This window comes from Solea solea, chromosome 7, assembly GCF_958295425.1.
Source record: "Solea solea chromosome 7, fSolSol10.1, whole genome shotgun sequence".
Classification (NCBI taxonomy): domain Eukaryota; kingdom Metazoa; phylum Chordata; class Actinopteri; order Pleuronectiformes; family Soleidae; genus Solea; species Solea solea.
The window spans coordinates 12,654,856-12,672,939 of record NC_081140.1 but is presented as its reverse complement, the minus strand read 5'-3'; the positions used below and the strand labels follow the sequence as shown (position 1 = coordinate 12,672,939).

The following is an 18,084-nucleotide window of genomic DNA, read 5'->3' as shown; positions in this document are numbered from 1 at the left end:
GAAAGAATGAGTTGAGATAGCTGAGCCATGATAAGGCCAATATTAACTTTGAGATGTTTGCTGCTTCTTTCTGAACTCAGGAAACATGTGAAGATTGTTTATGACTCATGCGGTGAATCCTACGCTTTGAAACAGCTGAGACACACATTCATCACCAACCTCTGACTCCCTGCTGAGGTCAAAGGAACCAATGACTTCATTATCTATCTATCTATCTACCTATCTACCTACCTACCTACCTACCTACCTACCTACCTACCTACCTACCTACCTACCTACCTACCTAATATTCGATGTGTTTTGAGGCAGACGTTTTACAGTAATACAAGTTCATATTTGAGCCATTATATAAAGAAAATATTCCAAGGTATCATTTATCAACATTACCAGTCATTTGGAGTTGTCTCTAGTCACATGGCGAAGTCCAGCATTCATCATTTTTGGTTCACTTTCATGTTCACACTTTGTTTTTGGTCTCCACCGTCAGACTAAATCAATTATAGCCACTTTAATACAGTTAGTCATATGACTGTGAGGTGATTTATCACTTACCAGTATACTGTGGTGTGTAATGTGGAAACAATTCATTTAATTTTGACTGGAGTAGATCTAGTCAAATCTATAGCGTGTTTTTCTCCCGTAGAGTGTGGCCTGTTGTTTTTATTGTGGCGAGTGAGTTGGAGAGAGAGTTCACCGTGAGTATCCGGTCAGCAGCCAGTGTGTCCTCCCTTTGTCAAACATCAATGGTTAAACTAATCCCTGTTAAACCTAAAAACCATCAATACTACAATACTTTACCAGAAGAACCTGCACTTTCTGCTCAGCAGTGGGTCACAAATGGTAAATGATTCACTTTGTATGTGTTTTTATTTGGGATGTCGGTTGGGTGTGGTTTGACAAGACAAGTGACTGAACAACAGGAGGTCAGCTCGGGACACGTGTACTTCATCTAACGTGTCTGGATGCAAGTTTTTAGATTGTTTGCCTTGGTTTTATGCAGCAGCAGCAGCAGCAGCAGCAGCAGCAGCAGGTGCAAACTCTGGCCACGTGCAGACTAAACTTTGAACCCCGACAGCGGGAGTCATCTGCCCAGTGTGTGTACGAGCAGAACAACCCACCCTGCAAATATTTACCTCAGGTCCAAGTCAGCACAGAGGGCATTTGGCAGAGAGGGAGAGAGCCAGAGTGTTTCCCACACTTCTTCCACCCGACGTGATGAGCTGTGAATCATGAAACCTTAACCGTGTACACTTAAGAGTGGGTGAAAATATCCAGTTGGTGATATATCGTCGTCCTTCCACGTGCAATAACAATATATTGATTATCACACAATCATTGTATCGTGGACCATGTATCGTGTATTGTATCATGAGGTACCCTCTCTCTCTATGAATGAATGCATGAATGAATGAATGAATGAATGAATGCATGAATGCATGAATGAATAAATACCCTTCTTCCCTTTGCCTAATTCGGTTGGTGTTAAAGGTCTTGACTGCTGAAAATGAATATTTACAAGAACCACTTTATATGATGTGAATATAATACGTACAATTTTATGCAACGTTATTTAATCCATTGTTAATACAATTGTAATTGAACAGTTCCAAAATAAAATGTAAGCTGACCTGTGGCTTCCTGTTTCATTCTGACTGAGGTAAAACCTCGGTAGAGTGAGATTTGAAATGGTCTCTGTTGTGGTTTCCCAACATCTGTGTCACGATCACCTTTAAAAAAAAACGTCCAGGTGACGCCGTGTCACACAGGAGACGACGCCCTGGTGCATGATGGGAGTTGAGCCAGTGCTGGCAGCTGCAGGAGTGCACACAGAGGAAATGAGGAGAGGGGAGATAGAGGCAGTTGAGTGGAGAAAGGAGTGAAGTAACATAATCGCTCACAGAGCATAAAGGTGACCTGACAATCGAGTGCCAACACCAACTTATCGTATGCGACCGTGCCCCGAATCCCTCTCCCCTCTGCTTTAAGTGCAAGTACAAATGACTGTTAATGCATTATTCACAAAACAGAGGCTTCTCTCCACTGATGTGCGTCCTCTGCCTTTGATGATATAACCACAGCAAAAGGGCAGAAAAAGTGATGGAGTACAGAAGCGAAGCAGTTCAGAGGACGACTGTTCTCCCGGGAGCACGACGCCCTCATCCCAAAGGAAAGAAAAAGTGCTTCTTCTTGTCCACCAGTTTATACATAATACTATTTTAATGTCACATGAAAACAACCCAGAGAGAAGAACCTCAGACAGGCAGGGCTTTCTTTGAACTCGTGGATCGTGATACGGCAGCAGTAACAATTGGATGAGCACGTTACAGGGAAGATGAAAGGCGGTCAAACTGGTAGACGTTATAATTGGGCCGAAGCCTTTCATGAATCATACTGAGGCTTAATTTTTACTGTTCAGTCAAGGCAGTGATCCCCACATGTTCAACAGGCTTAAAATACAGAGTATCTTTGGATTCCTTACTTAAGCTTATAGCGGCGGATGAAAAAAAAAAGCCAATTAACTCGGTCCGACTGTTTTGAGCAGTGGGAGATTTCTTAAACATCCATCGATGCGTCGTGCACCTGACACAGAGCGGCACTTTTCATGGCGGGAATGGCAATTTCATGAAATTCAATCAAGGAAATGGAAATTTCAGTTTGAGGCCGAGGCTTATGCAAACACACATGAACAGCTGTCTTTCCACAGTTTGTTACAATCCGTAGTCTCACCTTTAAATGTCACACAGCGGATCTTAAACCCTCTGACTCTGACTCACACTAGCAGAAAATGTGAATGATAGATTGTTTTTTTTCATTATTCTTGCTTGCTTAAGTTAAAAGAGAATATATTCTCTTTTTTCTTGTATCCTACAGTGTAAGATGTTAACTACTGAGCTACAGTTGTTTTTATTCACCTCTCAATAGAGCCATCCATCTGTCCATCAAACATACAAACTCCACAGGCTCCTGGCCAAATTGGGAATTAAATCAAGGACACTCTTACTGTGAAAACCATGGTTTCATGAGGTTTATGTGTTTTTAGTTTGTGCACGCCATTAAAGGATCAAAACAGATATAACGAGCCAGGCTTAGCTAAGCATTGACTGATTCATTCATTCATTCATCATATACCACTTTATCGTCCACACGAGGGTCGCTGGTGCCAATCCCAGCTGACATCACAGGGCCACATATAGAGACAAACAACCATCCACTCTCACACTCGTGTCCAATTTGCCTCGTCCGCAAATCTGCATGTTTTCAAATGAGCTTCTAATACGTCAAACAACTGCTTTGAATATGCTTTTGATACGGAGTGTTCACAGAGTATGACTCTCCAGCAACACTGATCCCCGCCGCTGTCACAGCTCATGTTTCTCTGGAGTGTGCGTGTGCCCAGTGAGAGGCATGTCGGCAGTAAACAGATTAAAGTGTGTAATGGCCCAAAAAAAAAACCCTGCGCGCCACTCTGCCATGCACGGGTAATTCTCTTAAAGAAAAAACAGCAAAAAGAAGAGTTTGCAGCTGTTGGTTCTGACTTAAGGTCAGATCCTTGTATATTCTGGGGACGTTTAAGTTCATTATGTTTGTTTGTGTGTGTGTGTGTGTGTGTGTAATTATGAGGCTAAGACAAAGACAGCACACTGTTATAAAAGTGCATATTTAGACCCAGGCACGAGTGTAAACGTGTGCATGAATACAAACGTTTGTGTGCATGTGTGCCAAGGTGTGCAAACGTGCATGTGTGTCTTAATAGCGAGCAGTCACAGCTCTCTCCATAAAGGAGCCTTTGAATGGCCTGGCTCCGCTAAATTCATAGCAGATGTGGGGGGAAAGAATATCCACCCAGGTTGAGTGGCCCTTCACTGTGAAGGCGACAGGAGTCCAATCCAGGGGAGGCAGACGGATGGCAGACAGGAGCCAGGAGACACACACACACACACACACACTCTGGGTGAACTCCAATCAGACATGAGGGAACTCTACACAGCACAAAGCAAGAGACAGAGAGACGCTTTTCTTTGAGCCACTCTCAGTTTTGAAATGAGAATAATTCTCCCTTGTTCCCCCCCAAAAGTAGGCGGGTTTTCCGTTCAAGTTCAGCCCAGGTGTGTATGCTTCAAGGATGGCCTCCACAGACTGGATCATGCCTTCTGGTTTCCCCAAGACCCAGGGAGTCTGGAGCACTCAGAGGCCAGGCTTTATGCCACCTTTCCTGGCTCCCACTGTCGCCAGAGGAGGGTAGAACTCTGGCGTCAGTGAGACAGTGAGAGTGTTACTGTGCTCAGTTGTAACACATCTTAGGACACACTGTCTCTATGACAAAGAGCCTGACATGTCATCAGGTGGGATGACACTTGTAAAATGCAACTGTGTCGCTTTTAAATATCAACAAAAGACTATGACGTCGAATGAGTTCACACAAAGCGGATTCAGCCTATCAGCTGTCTCAGTTCAGCAGTGTTTGGATCTTGTGCACACAGGAAGTGATTTGTTTTGGCGGCAGCAGCTCACTGTTTATATACAACGGGAATCCAGTGAACAGTGCCCGTGTTCTTACATTGTTACAGCAACCACAACTCCGTCTATTTACTCGCACTTTTATATTTCAATGTTTGTTTTGTAACTGTTATCTCCCTGTTTTTATTAACTGTGACGTGTGCTGCTGCCTTTCTTGGCCAGGTCACCCTTGTGACCCTCAATGGGTCTTTTATCTGGTTAAATAAAGGTTAAATAAAATAAAATAAATATATTATTCTCCTAATAGGTTGGAGTATGACTGAAGAGCCCACAAACAGTTCCAGAAGTGAATTATACTGCTAAAAAAAACAACAACCTCTGCTGCTGCTGACACGCAGCATACAAATAATGTGACATCATTTCTGAAACTGCCTTAAAGTTAGACGCTGCAGCTTTAAGTCATCCACGCACAGGACATGTGTCAGTGACACCCGGAGCAAGTATTTACTTTCAGATCTACCTTCCACAATATAAATCTGTACAAAGCAACAGCAAATACTTAATGTGATGCATAAAAGATGACGTGTGGGTGATTAAACGTACACTGTTTATACAAAACCAAAACAAAGCCAGTGCCATAAAAGAAAAAGTCTCAGTCTTATCATTTGTTATAGTCTGACTAATATAAACAGGCCCACGGTGAATCTGACCTCTGTCAAATGGCCTACATTTGCCGTTTCTTTTTTAAAGTGAAATTAACAAAATGAACTGCTGTGTGTAAAAATAACAAAGTAATTTAAAGTCACCTGGAACCTTTATCAAGTGCACATATTGACGCTCATTCACGCACTTGTTTCTGCCTCCTAAAGGTAATTAGAAGTGATTGATGGGAGGTTTGACTTTATTATGTGTGCTGTTTTAAACACGGTGTGAGTACAATGAGCTGCTTTTCTTTTTTTTGTCTTAGTTGAAAGTGATGAAAGAATCCATGCGCCATCTCATAAATGAAGCCCTGGCACTTTGTGACCGGAGGTGACTGGTAAACACAGCATGACCTCGGTGTTACTTGTAAAAACCGCTGCACAAATGCATCTTTGTGTTGGGCCGCAAGATAAAGACATTAAACAACCCCCCAAAAAAACGGTGGAAAACCACAAAACAGGACAAATGAATGCCCTAAAGTGAGCCCTGGTTCCTTCCTGTCTGCTCTGAGCCAGCTGACGGTCTTCCATGCAAGGGTGCTCCTGGAAAACCAGACTCTGGAGAGTAAGCAGATTTTTCTGTAAGCAATACGCCCTCCTCTGTGTGTGGGGGGCAACATGCACTTTGTCTGTAATCCAGGCTGTTCCATCTGACTGCAACTGAAAACAAACAGCAATAAGAGGAAGGCTTTCACACCCCGAGCACCTCCTCAGTAGATAGATTACTCTTCTCCTTCTGTGTCTGCATGTGTTTGTCCAGTTTTCTCCCCCGCCGCCGCACTGTCGTTTGCCTCTTCATCACTAGTTATCCTTTCCCCCCCCCCCACTTCACTCCACGTTCAGATGAAGCTCTGGGGATAGACAAAAAGCTGAAGGAGGAGGGTTAGCTGTCGGGCATCGCTTTCACTTTTAATTAAAACTTCACACCCAGATAAATGTAGCCGAGTATCACACCCACTCATATCACTCTATGAAAGGAGCCCACTGGGGCCAGATGTTTGTCTTAGAGAGGATAAATATCTAAGTGGCAGCTTTGTCTGTAAGAGAATCTGCTCCCTCTGTAGTTTTGTCGGATTAGCCGGGGTAAGGAAAACATGGAGATCGTGTTCCATGCGTTTCCCACTCTCTGGCTGTGCAGCATAAACACCACCAGTTCTTGGCCTTCCTTGCATCCGGCTTCTCTGCTCCTCCGCCACTTCTCCCCTGTGCCGGGGCTCCCAGCGCTGGAGTTTGTTTTAGTAGCACGGCCCCAGAAGAGTGTTTGGTTGTGTTGTGTGTCACACTGGGTGAATGTTTGATTATGTTGAGTGTTACACAGTGCGAGTGTGCATGAGCAGAAAAGGGTTGGTTGGGGGGGTTTGGGGGGGGGGGACGTCGACTCTAATCCCTCTCTGCTTTGTCCTCTGCTGCACAGCTTTAGTCTTCGCAGGACACTTCACACGGAAGCTGTGGAGGAATTCATGAAGCTGCTGCTGCTGCTGAGAGACGGTTCTTTGAGCCGCGAGGGTCCTGTATGCTTTGTGTGCACAGGAAGATGAATGAGGGGAAAAGGGGCTCTTTGAGTGTGCATGACCAGAGAGGATGAATCAAGGCCACCGTCTCTGGCTGGAGCAGCAGAGGTGTCTGTGGAGACTTTGCACACTGTGTGCAAAGAGGTTCATTAGAAAGGATACAGCTGTGATCACTGATATTGCTTGTTTTTCATCAAAAGACAAAACACTGATATATCTTATTCCTCTGTGACAGAGAGCTCTGTTATTTGTTTTTAAAAACCTATCCAGGACACGAGTTGTTGCTCTGAATAGCTTCATTATGAATCCTTCTTTTTTTTCCCCCATCATTTTGAAGTTTTACCAACACATTAAATGTGCCGATAAGCACTATTTGGGAAACTGTAGAGCTGTGCTGCAATAAATGAAGATATTTTACATCCTGAGGCACTAAGAGAGGAGCTAAATTGTTGGTTTTGATGTTTTTTTTATCATTTACTACATGTGTGAGGATGTTTTTATTGTAAAATGTGTCATGAACACCTGGCCCAGTTGGGTTCTGGTTTGGGGCTACAGTCTGGCCCCACTCATAGGCACTTGAAACCCCCCCCCCCCCGTCATTAGCCAATAACCATGCTCCACTTAATGAGGCTCTACCCTGAGTTGTAAACAAGCCCAGATGCAACCCAAAAAACACGCACAGGAAATGTCTCAAGACCAGAACAACACTAAGATCCTGCCAGCTCATGCATGATGGGGTGTGAACAGGAAGGCTGATCCTTGCAGGTTTTCTCCCTCTCTGCTTCACAAGCACTTATTATCCAGAGGGAAAAGGCCGCATGTGGTACTGCTGCTCCAGCGCTGGCTCCGCATGCCAAATCCTCGCCGGCCGCCAAGATCATCACAGACCGCGCTGCCTCGCTCCTTTTCCACAGCCTACAGTTACAGTATGTACACAAACCACAGTTTATTCAGCACTGTGTTGGACCTGGCATGTCAGCTTTGACACGCCACAATAGGAACAATGTCTGCCTCTGCACAAAGAGTATCTCTCATGCAACGAGGTTTTTATTTTACTTGTAGGGGGCTGAGACCTTGACAAAAGGTCCAGTGTTGGAGTGAGTGTGGCCCCAGCTGGTTTCCTTTACTACAGACTGGCTAATGTACAGTGATCAGCCTGAGTCAACAGTCCTGGCCAGAAAAAAGGGGCTTAATTGATGATAGGAATTTTTTTTTTCTTTTTAGTTGAATGTGTTTGAACTGGCATGGAATGTCTAATTTAATTTTTTTGTCCCATCTCGTCCTCAAAACACAAACAACTCTGGACAACGTCGCCGACAAAATGTACAAAACACCAGTTAATGAACAGGTTAATTTTGGAGAAGAGCAAGAACAGAAACCAGGGCTGAAAAATGGTTTCCTCGGGTGATGTTATGATGGGTCCCCCTACACACACCACTCACCCCACCCCACCTCAACCCAAACGCCACACACACTCACAGTTCTCCCTTAATTAGACAATTACAGCAGCCATACAAACTGTGGAGCTGCCTCACAAAGGGCTTTTATACCTTCAGAAAGGCTCAGTGAAATCACTGCTCTGTTTGAGACCATATGTCCCAGGAATAGTTTAGCATCTTTGGACGCACAGCGATGTTCTCATGTTTTCAGTTTCTGGTTCAGTGTGGTACTGCGTAAGCTTTGTTGTGGATTTTTATTCAGGTTTGCAGATCAAATTCCTTCCAATGTCATAATACAGTTGGCCCTAAGCCAAAACATTTGACAAAATAAGATTAATTTCTTCCCTGAAAACCTTTACTAGCTTCCTCTGTCTTTGCAAAATGCTGAATTATTGAAATCAGGTACATCAGTGATTACATGGCTGCTAAAGAGCCAACAGTGCCAGAGTGGAAAAACAGTCAATATGAAACACAACACACAAGTGAAGTGTGAATGAGAGGCAGAAGAAAGAAAAAGACAAAAAAAATAAAAGCACAGACAATAACAAACTTCAAAACTCCAAACTCAAAGACGGTGAAATGCAGTGGAGAATAGCAGATCCTTACACTGAGCCCGGGGTGGGAGGAGGGGAGGGGATCTCTGTGCATCAGCTCTGTGCCGTGGGGTGAGCCTTTGATGGCGAAGCGTGACATGAGCACATTTGGGCTGGGGTGTGTGTGTGTGTGTGTGTGTGGGGGGGGGGGGGGGGGTTGGGGGTGCAGTGACAGTGTGACAGCAGACACACTTTGCCAGACAAGTGAGCCAAGGATCTGAGGGGTTCTGATCCACTCCAGTACCTGCTGACAGACAATTTGTGCCAAAACTGTGACTCACATCACCTACCTGACTTTAATCGTCCCACTGGGGCATTTCTGCTTGTTTTGAAGATGCTCAGCTCCCATACTCTTACGCCAAAATCATGTTTCCCAGCATTGAATTGAATCGACCTTGCTGCTGCTGGAACTGTGTGATTGGTTTAATCATCATTTCATTATTCAATCAGTGGCACAAGGCTTTTAAAGAGGTCCAGGAGGGTCTGAGCAGGTTTCAGGGCTGAACTTTAGACTCCCACATCCTGTCCTTCCACACTCACTCTCCCTTTAAAGTGTTTCTAAAAGCAGCCCTTGCTTGAGTTTGTGCTCTTTGTTGATGCTGTGCCCCCCCCCCCCCCCCCCCCCCATCCTTTGTAACTCCTGCTCCCTCTCTTTTTTCTCTGGGGAGAGACTCTTTGGTACAAGAGATTAGAGCGGGTGCTGCCTAGCAACTGAATAAAAATGGCAGCTACAAAAGGGGCGCTCTCACTCTCCAACGTCTGACCTACATAATCCCCGAGCCTCTGATCGTGCATCATAACAAAATGATGAAAGGCGTCCCTCAAACAAATACTTGCCATCGCTGACCCTCTGGCTCAAAGAGCCATCTCGCCTCCTGCAAAACACCAAAGGGTGACTTCTGAAATCTTGATGGCACCTAATTAGAAAGGAAGAGGAGGCAGTGAACACGATTGGAAATAAGATGAATGCATTTGAAGAGATGGCAGCAGAGTGGCAAAAGAGATTAACTGTGATCACAGCAATGCTGTTGGCTTCAGAGAGCGCGAGCGAGTGGCGGAACCTCCCTCTGTTCCCTGATTCATCTCTCACTTCAGCCACAGGCAGACGGAGCACAGGAATGAGTACAGAGGCACGAGAAAGCTTTACTTCAGCTTGTTGATCAAAGCACATGAAAGAACACATAGAGACTCACATGAAAAAAAAAAGCAAAAAGCTGGAAACTTTGTCTTGAAACTTCTCTCCCTCTGCAGTGTTTCATAACATGACTTGAACTGTGTTTAGACGTTGCTGCCACTTTGTGTCGTGCCACAGCTCCTGCTTTCCTTCGACCTGACCTGTTTGCACCTAGAACATCTTTGACTTCACTGCATTTAACCAAAGTAACTCTGAAAGTAAGTGCATTTAATCTTTGTAGAGCAACGAGATCTAGATGTAATCTGTGTACGTGTCCCTATGAACCCAAACTAAGATGTCAGTCAGTCGGAGAGTCACTAAAGTGCTCGGCCGGCTCAGCTTTTCACGACATTCACTGAAATCCATCACAAAGCTTATGTTTTTAACTGTAAACGTTGCCACTTTCAAACAGCTCCAAGTATAACGTGTCAGTGTTGCTATGTTTTGCCAATTTGCACATGGAAGTGTGATCCGTGAGCTTTTCTTTTTCATGCATCATCCCGATAATGTCACTGGAAATGTGTTTGTTCCTTAGATCTTTTAATTCGAGCTGATCCTGCCCCTCTAATCATAAATGTGTTACTGGGATCTTGACTGTGCAGAGACTCAGAGGAAAATGTACATTTTCTCACAAGGTCAACAGTGAACAGGCAGTGAACTTACATGGGCCACAAACAAAGACATAAACCTCACAAAGTTTCAGCCAAATCCATCCTTTACTTTGCTGCTCACACACACACAGACAAACAAACACAAAAACACGATCTCTTTGGCTGAGGTAAAAACCAGATACACTGAGAGAAAATAAAGGAATCATTTAAATGATTGAAGCGATGATTAAACACTTTTTTGTATGAAAACAACATACAACATGCACTCTGTTGTGTTCACTGACATTTACATATTGATCTGAGTCAGTTTTGGAGCGGATTCATATTCATCCTCCTCGTTTATTTTAAAAAGGGACATTCCTCTCGGCTCACGTCTCTACCTTTTTGGATGGAGATGAAAGGACGACATCTGGACATCTGAGGACGTCTGTCCTTCAGCTCACATCAGGTACAAAACTTACAGTATTTCCACTGCAATACATCACCACTGACCAAGTCATAAATCTGTCAGTCACTGAGGCTTCACGTCTTTCTCTTCTTGAACAAAAGCTGACTGTGTTTCCAACACAAATGAGCATATGTTAAATTAATAAATGAGTGAGTCGTATTCATGTGAAGCCTTATTTTGATGCAGTGACACACCTAATTAGGCCGAGTAGAAAAAGACAAACTCATGTCATGAGCAAATCATCCCCGATGGATCTCAGAGAAGCATTTCAGTGCATTACACTGTACATCAGAGTAGATAACACATGACAAGAAATTCCCTCGCCCTGAACAATCTCCCGTCTCAGCCTGTGAGTGTGTGAGCGTTGACTTCCCTGATGTGATAAATGCTGCAGAAAAAACAAAATTCAGCTGCTCCATCTCTTCAGCCACTTGACACTATTTCCTCTATCCTCTGTCTTTTGGACTAAAAAAAAATGTGACTTAGTTTTAACCTCCAGTGCTTATTTGTGTGAGTTTACAGTGTAAAATGTTAATGTGGTGACATGGGTCAGCGTGTGTGTGTGTGATTTTACACATGTTTGTGTCCGGTTGTAACAGCAGCAGCAGCAGCAGCAGCAGCAGCAGCAGTAAAGCGGTGCACTCTGTTGTCTGAATGGAGTCTGGTTGCGAGGAGTGCTGAGCAGTCTGAACTCTGGTGCTCTCTGACTGCTGCATTTTCATGGAAAGCATCTCTTTGGGGGCCTGCAGGTTTTCAATGCACTCATTTACACATCAAAACAGCACAGGAAAGGGATAGTGCTCAAGGGGGTGGGGAGAGGGACTGCAGGAGAAGGGAGGGCAGTGTAATGAAGGATGCTTTATTTTCTCCCTTTTCCCCTCAGGAGTGGGCAGGGGGTTAAAGTCTACGGGGGAGGCACATTGATGCCATAATGATTGCCTTTAATCAGACTCATGACCAGATGGAGGGGTTTCTCCTCAGTAGACAAAAACACGGGCGCCCGCGTGTACAGCGGGAAAAACACAGAGGTATTCATGTGCCTTAAAAAACCAAACAAATTCCCCCAATCCTGAGTAAACAGACATGTTCCGTGTTGCTGTAGAGTCAACAAACACACGGCGTTATAGGCTCACAATGAAATATTCCTGAGAGTGTTGTGAGGAGAAACGTTGCCTTTTCTGGGAGTAGCCTCTCACTCTTGGCCCGACAGACAAACTCGCTGCACAGTGCGACTGACGTTGACACTTTTAACCTCCTGAGCCAGAGGAGAAGGAAAACAGCGAGGAGACGCGGCCAAATCTTCTGAATGAGACTGAACGCACGCTCGCTCCCGAGATGGGACGTTACTGGAAAAGTGTGGTGGGTTCTTCCTCAAAACGTGTGTCGATTGGCTGGCAGCAGCACTGCACACCTCAGGTGTGTGTGTGTGTGTGTGTGTTTGTATGTGGTGGAACTTAGCTTTTTATGCAATCACATTATGGGGACATAATGTTACACATCATGACATGTTTTAAGTTTTAGGCTCTATATCCCTTTAATATAGGGTCATATTTGGTTTAGGTTAGGTGAGGGTTTAGGGTTTATAAATATGATTGTGTGTGTACAGAGTACGGGTTATAAAAAGGCGTTGACCCATAACCCTGACCCTTAAAACAAACAAAACAACAACATAGGAAGCAAGGACAGTTTAGAAAAAAGTGTCCCCAAGGGTTTTAGGACAAGGGTTGTGGTCAGGCATGTAGTTGTGATGGTTAAGTTTAGGGTAAGTGACTAGGGAATGCAGAATGTCCAAATGTGTCCTCATTAAGTAAGCTGGACCAGAATGTGTGTGTGTGTGTGTGCTTGTGGGGTGTGCTTATAAGGAAGGTGTTCCCGGCAGCCACATCTCTGGCGCCAAAATGAACCACAGCTCAAACAAACTCTGTTTTTGGACTGAGCCATTCTTCCTTGCCTCTCTATCTGAAGCTCAGTGCAGTGTGATTCCTTTCCTCTGTGAGAGCGAAGCTAAAAATAGCCACCAGTGACCTGGAAATGTAGTGACAGAATTCATATTTGTAGAAAAGCAAAAAGAGCATTGTTTCAAGTCAGTCGTGTTGCCCCCTTTTTTAAAAAAACAAACAAACAGTTAGTCATATTAAGCTATTAAAAGCAAACATTTTAAACAGAATGCTCAGAGGGGGTTCAAAGGGTAAAAACAAAAGTATTGCTAAATGAAGACAAACACCATAATGTCCCTAACCCTTTCCTTCCTATCTAATCAGTGCAGGTGGAACAAGCTGCTCTGTGTCTCACACAGCAAGTGTTAGGCCTCTCTGGGTCGTGTCACTGGAGTGTAAACTGGGGAGGAAGCACGCGCCCCCCGCTCAGGCACCCATGAACTGGAACATGTGGCTGAAACACCACCAGTCGAGTCTCCGGCTGAGATCGTGCTCCAAGAAAAACAGGCCTTCTTAATAGTTAAATGTGATCCACACTGTGTTGAAGTCCAGGACAGGCAGCTTCTCGCCTGCCAAGCCATGGACAGCGTCTACAATGGCTGAGTAATGAAAACAAAAGCGGGGGGAGGATGTTGGTAGTTAACCCACATCTTGTTCTGCAGGAGGAAGAAATACGTAATTGAAGTTAACTTAGGCGTCGCACGGATCCACGCGTGGTTCATTTACTACAGAGAGGCGACGCACCTTTGATTTGTTTGGTAAATGAACACTAACATGGAACAAGCTGCGGCGCATGAATCTTACTTTCACTGGAGGAATGCAAATGGTGGAAAAATGAAAACAAAACAGCTCCAGACCTCTGGAGATGTCAGTTAGCACACGCCTGCTTCACACTGAAGCTGAGCTTCCTCTAATGCAATGTAAACAAACTCCTGGTCATCGCAGTCTTTCCATACTATCACGCTCCCTTGTGCTGGTGTTGCTGCTGGTGACACGGCGCACAGTTACGCACACTCATAACAAACAGTCAATTATCCCACTGTCAAACACAGTCATTTCTAGTGTGTTTGCCAGGGAATGACTTTCTGTGTGTGTGTGTGTGTGTGTGTGTGTGGGGGGCTTCAATTTACATTACCGCTGAAAATGTTACAAGTCATGTGATGTAAAAGCTATTTATTTTCACTTTTTTATGGACCATCTGAGAACGTGGTGGCTCTCGTGCACAGTAAAAACCAACTTTACTACAGAAAAGTTAGCTGCAAGAACCAATTTAGAGTATTTACTTAATAAAAATAAAGTTATGCATAGTTTTTCTGTGAAACAGCCTGTAATTATTTGTACCTCGTGGTGGTTTGTGAACGATTTATTGGCTGCATTGTGTCCACGGCCAAACAAAATGCCTTAAGCGTATCAAATTCAAACTAAAAAACGGAAATCTGGATCTTTTGTGTCCAGGCATCCCCTTGATTTATGTAAAAACAAAAAAAATAAAAATAAAAAAAAACTCGGCCTCCAAAAGCTACAAACCACATAGAAACTTTGATATCAGGTTAATAATCCATCGACTCAATGAACGACCGCAATTTTGAGTGCCTGTGCTGAACTCAAATCTGTCAGTGAAACCGTGCAACGTGGCTGAAATCCACTTCAGCTTTGTCGTCTCGGATCAAAGTGATGAGTGTTTGCTCGAGGATCAAATGGAGCAGCGAGAGGGCAACAGCAGTGAATCTGTGCGAGGATTAAAACAGCCATTAATTAAATATATTCCTCTGCAAGCTGCCTCTGCCAATTCGGAGAGCATGATGCAAACATGATCACTTGCCATGGTTTGTCACTCTATTCATCAGTGATTCTCTTTGAGGATTATTATTGGGGACGCCTCTGGGATGTGTGGCATGCACTTGGATGAAAACACATTTGGTGGAAGACTCTGATACACACACACACACGCACACACTAGAAGAAGAATAATGGCAAGAAAATTGGGCAGGAAAAGGCTGGAATGAGCAATCGTTTGCAACTATTAGGTCTCTGGTCGAGACGGTTGAAATGGTAAATTTTCACGTTGACCACAAAATAACACCAGGCAGAGAGACAGTTGAACATGAACTCCACAAATTTATTTCATCCTCCAAAAAAGGCCATAACCAGAGTTCTTATAAAAGGCACTTAATTTCCCTTGACCTTTAATAACTGTATCTTAACAACTCTGATAAGAGACAAGGGGGGGGGACTTTAAATTAAATATATTTACAATAAATAAAACATTTATACAGATTTATACAGTTTAGCATGCCACTTTCTGGAAGGAGGATGTGCTAATATTTTCAAAGATGCCTCCTATAACAGTCTTTTTTTTCTCTTTTCTTTTTTTTTGGCTTTGCAACATTGGGCATGTCGACTGTACGGAACAGTATGAACAGGAACAATAATGTGTATAACAATACTGAACATTTCCCTTTATGCTTTTCAATGCTGTTTAGGACGAGCTTCCCATAGTGATGCCTGTACCTGTGTGTCCCTTGGCAGCAGCAGAACAGTAAGCGACTGTTCAATTCATCCACTCTTCTTATAAAGTCTTTAGCAGCTCCTTACACAGGGCATTATCTATGTGTGTGTGTCTATGAGTGTATGTGCTTTCAGATAGGCAGCGTGTGTGTGTGTGTGTGTGTGTGTGTGTGCTGCCTCTCAGACATGTGTGGGGTTGTCGGAGTGCAGGTCAGTCTTGGCCATGTGCAGAACCACAGCAGGAGATTTGTAGTGGCAGTGTGTGCTACCGCAGCTCACGCCGCTGCACGGCTTCCTACTACTAGTCCTGTCCGTCAGCTTCCTGCTGCACAGGCCCTGCCAGGTCTGCAAGGTCTTTGAGCTCCACACCCACACGCCGCTGGTGATGCCGACCACCAGCGACATGAAGATCTTCAGCATGAACACAGCCACGGTGGGCACGGACTCCTGCAGCGAGCAGTCGCCGCTGTGACCGCTGAATGAGCCGCACTTCATCTGCAGCCCCCTCAGCTTCCAGTAGTCCATGTTGAGACGCTCGTAGAAGTAGCAGACGATGACGCAGGTGGCGGGCACAGTGTAGAGGATGGAGTAGATGCCGATTTTCACCATGAGCTTCTCTAGCTTCTCCGTGTTGGTGCCCTCGGTCTTCATCACCTTGCGGATGTGGAAGAGCGCCACAAAGCCCGTGAGGATGAAGGAGGTGCCGATGACCAGATAGCAGGAGAGAGGGATGAGGACGAAGCCAGTGAGGGCCGCAGAATCCATACTCCCTACATAGCACAGTCCTGTTAGCTCATCCCCTGCCACCTTCCTCATTGTGAGGATGATGATAGTCTTTAAGGCAGGGATTCCCCACGCAGCCATGTGGAAGTAGTTGCTGTGGGCTTCGATAGCCTCATGACCCCATTTCTTCCCCGCAGCGAGAAACCAGGTGAGGGTGAGGATGACCCACCAGATGGACGACGCCATACCGAAGTAGTAGAGGATGAGGAAGACGATGGTGCAGCCAGTAGACTCCAGCCCCTCCTGGATGATGTACAGCTCGCCGTGCTCACGGTCGCAGGCGATGTTCTCAGCCCCGGCCACCGAGCGTATGATGAAGGCCACAGAGTAGACGTTGTAGCACATGGAGAGGAAGATGATGGGCCGCTCCGGGTACTGGAAGCGGTGAGGCTCCAGGAGAAAGGTCAGCACAGTGAAGGCAGTGGAGACAAAGCAGAGGATGGACCACACGGTCATCCAGATGAAGGCAAAGTCTTTGTCCTGTCTGGACCAGTAGACGTCCACAGCAGGGGAGCAGCGTGGTGCACACGACTGGCTCTTCTCCACAAACTGGAACTTGTCTGGATTCTCACAGGAGCCTATGCTGCCCGGTGAGCGGCCGCTGCTGGTGCTCGGCTGCCTCGGGCGAGGGGGCACAGGAAGCATGCCCTCGCCTTTCTTGCCCTCCGTCCTGGTTTCGTTCTCGGGGGCCTCCATGCACAGAGCGTTGGGGTCATTTCTAGTGGGCAGCTTGGAGCAGTCAAGCGAGTCAGGCCAGGTGTAGCTGAACTTCTTCATGATGGGCGCACACCTCTCCCTGGCCTGCTCGCACATGGGTCTGCAGGCCGGGATGGAGGTTGACACTTTGTCGGTGCACATGGGGGCGTAGAGAGAGCACAGGAAGAAGCGGAGGTGCACATCACAGCCGTACGCCACCAGTGGGGCAAACTCATTGAGCTTAATGGCAGCCTCCTTCTGGTCATCATGGTCCATGAAGTTGGGCATCCGGGTCAGGTTGTAGCCGATGCCCTGGCACATGGGGATCACAATGGGCTCACACTTGGCCGGTCTGCCTCGCTCCAGGTCATAGGAGCCAATCTCAAAGCTGGAGCCAGAAATCACCAGCAGACACCAGAGGAAAACAGACACCTTTAACAGACAACCATCCATGCTCAATGTTTGAGAAGAAGCCCAGCTCTTTCTTTAAAAGACGACCATGAAAAAGTCAAAATCACGGGGTCGGATACAGTCTCAGATCCCCGCTATTTCCCCATGCCGAGGGGCAGATCCAAGTGCTGCCTTTACGGTCCGTCAGAAAAACACTCCAAAAATAACAGCTGCACACACTCTCGCTCTCACACACACACACTGAAACACTGTTTAATAATTCAGTCTTAAACTGAGACGGTTAATCCCACGGAGAGGCGACAGTAAAGTCCATGACTATTATCGGAAACTTCGACAAACGACGGAGGAAAAAAAGTCACCAAAAAAAAAGAAGGAGAGTAAATCCTCGCCGCGGGTACGACGGTTATCAGAGCGGCTGCAGCCCGGTCACAGAGCTCCTTCAGCGGCTCTCTGTCTCTGCGTCTGCCCGTCTGACGAACTGACTGCCTGCTTGTCTCAGTGTCTGTGTGTCCGTGTGTCTGCTGGCTCAGACTCTTCGTCCTCCGCTTTCAGGCTGCACACTGAAGTTTGAGAGCCGCTCACAAGGACTTCAGTCAAGCAGGAGGAGGAGGAGGAGGAGGAGGAGGAGGAGGCGGCTGCTCCGTGACGCTCACATTTCAACCGGAGCCGCACACAAGGAAAATTATCAGACAGATGCTGGAGGACGGTCAAATACCTCTGACATTTCTGCCCTGAATATCACTGACACAGCCACTGTGGCAGCAACGCAATTTACATCAAGTACAACTGTACTTACAGTAGCTAACAGTCACTG

General features: G+C 45.6%; 1 protein-coding gene across 1 annotated transcript; it reads right to left on the bottom strand.

Annotated features, from left to right (window-relative positions):
• Nucleotides 1-14,965: 14,965 nt before the first annotated feature.
• Nucleotides 14,966-17,845, bottom strand: fzd9b (frizzled class receptor 9b). Its single transcript, XM_058634855.1, has one exon. The coding sequence runs from the start codon at nt 17,310-17,312 to the stop codon at nt 15,561-15,563; it is 1,752 nt and encodes a 583-aa protein (XP_058490838.1). The 5' UTR covers nt 17,313-17,845; the 3' UTR covers nt 14,966-15,560.
• Nucleotides 17,846-18,084: the final 239 nt, after the last annotated feature.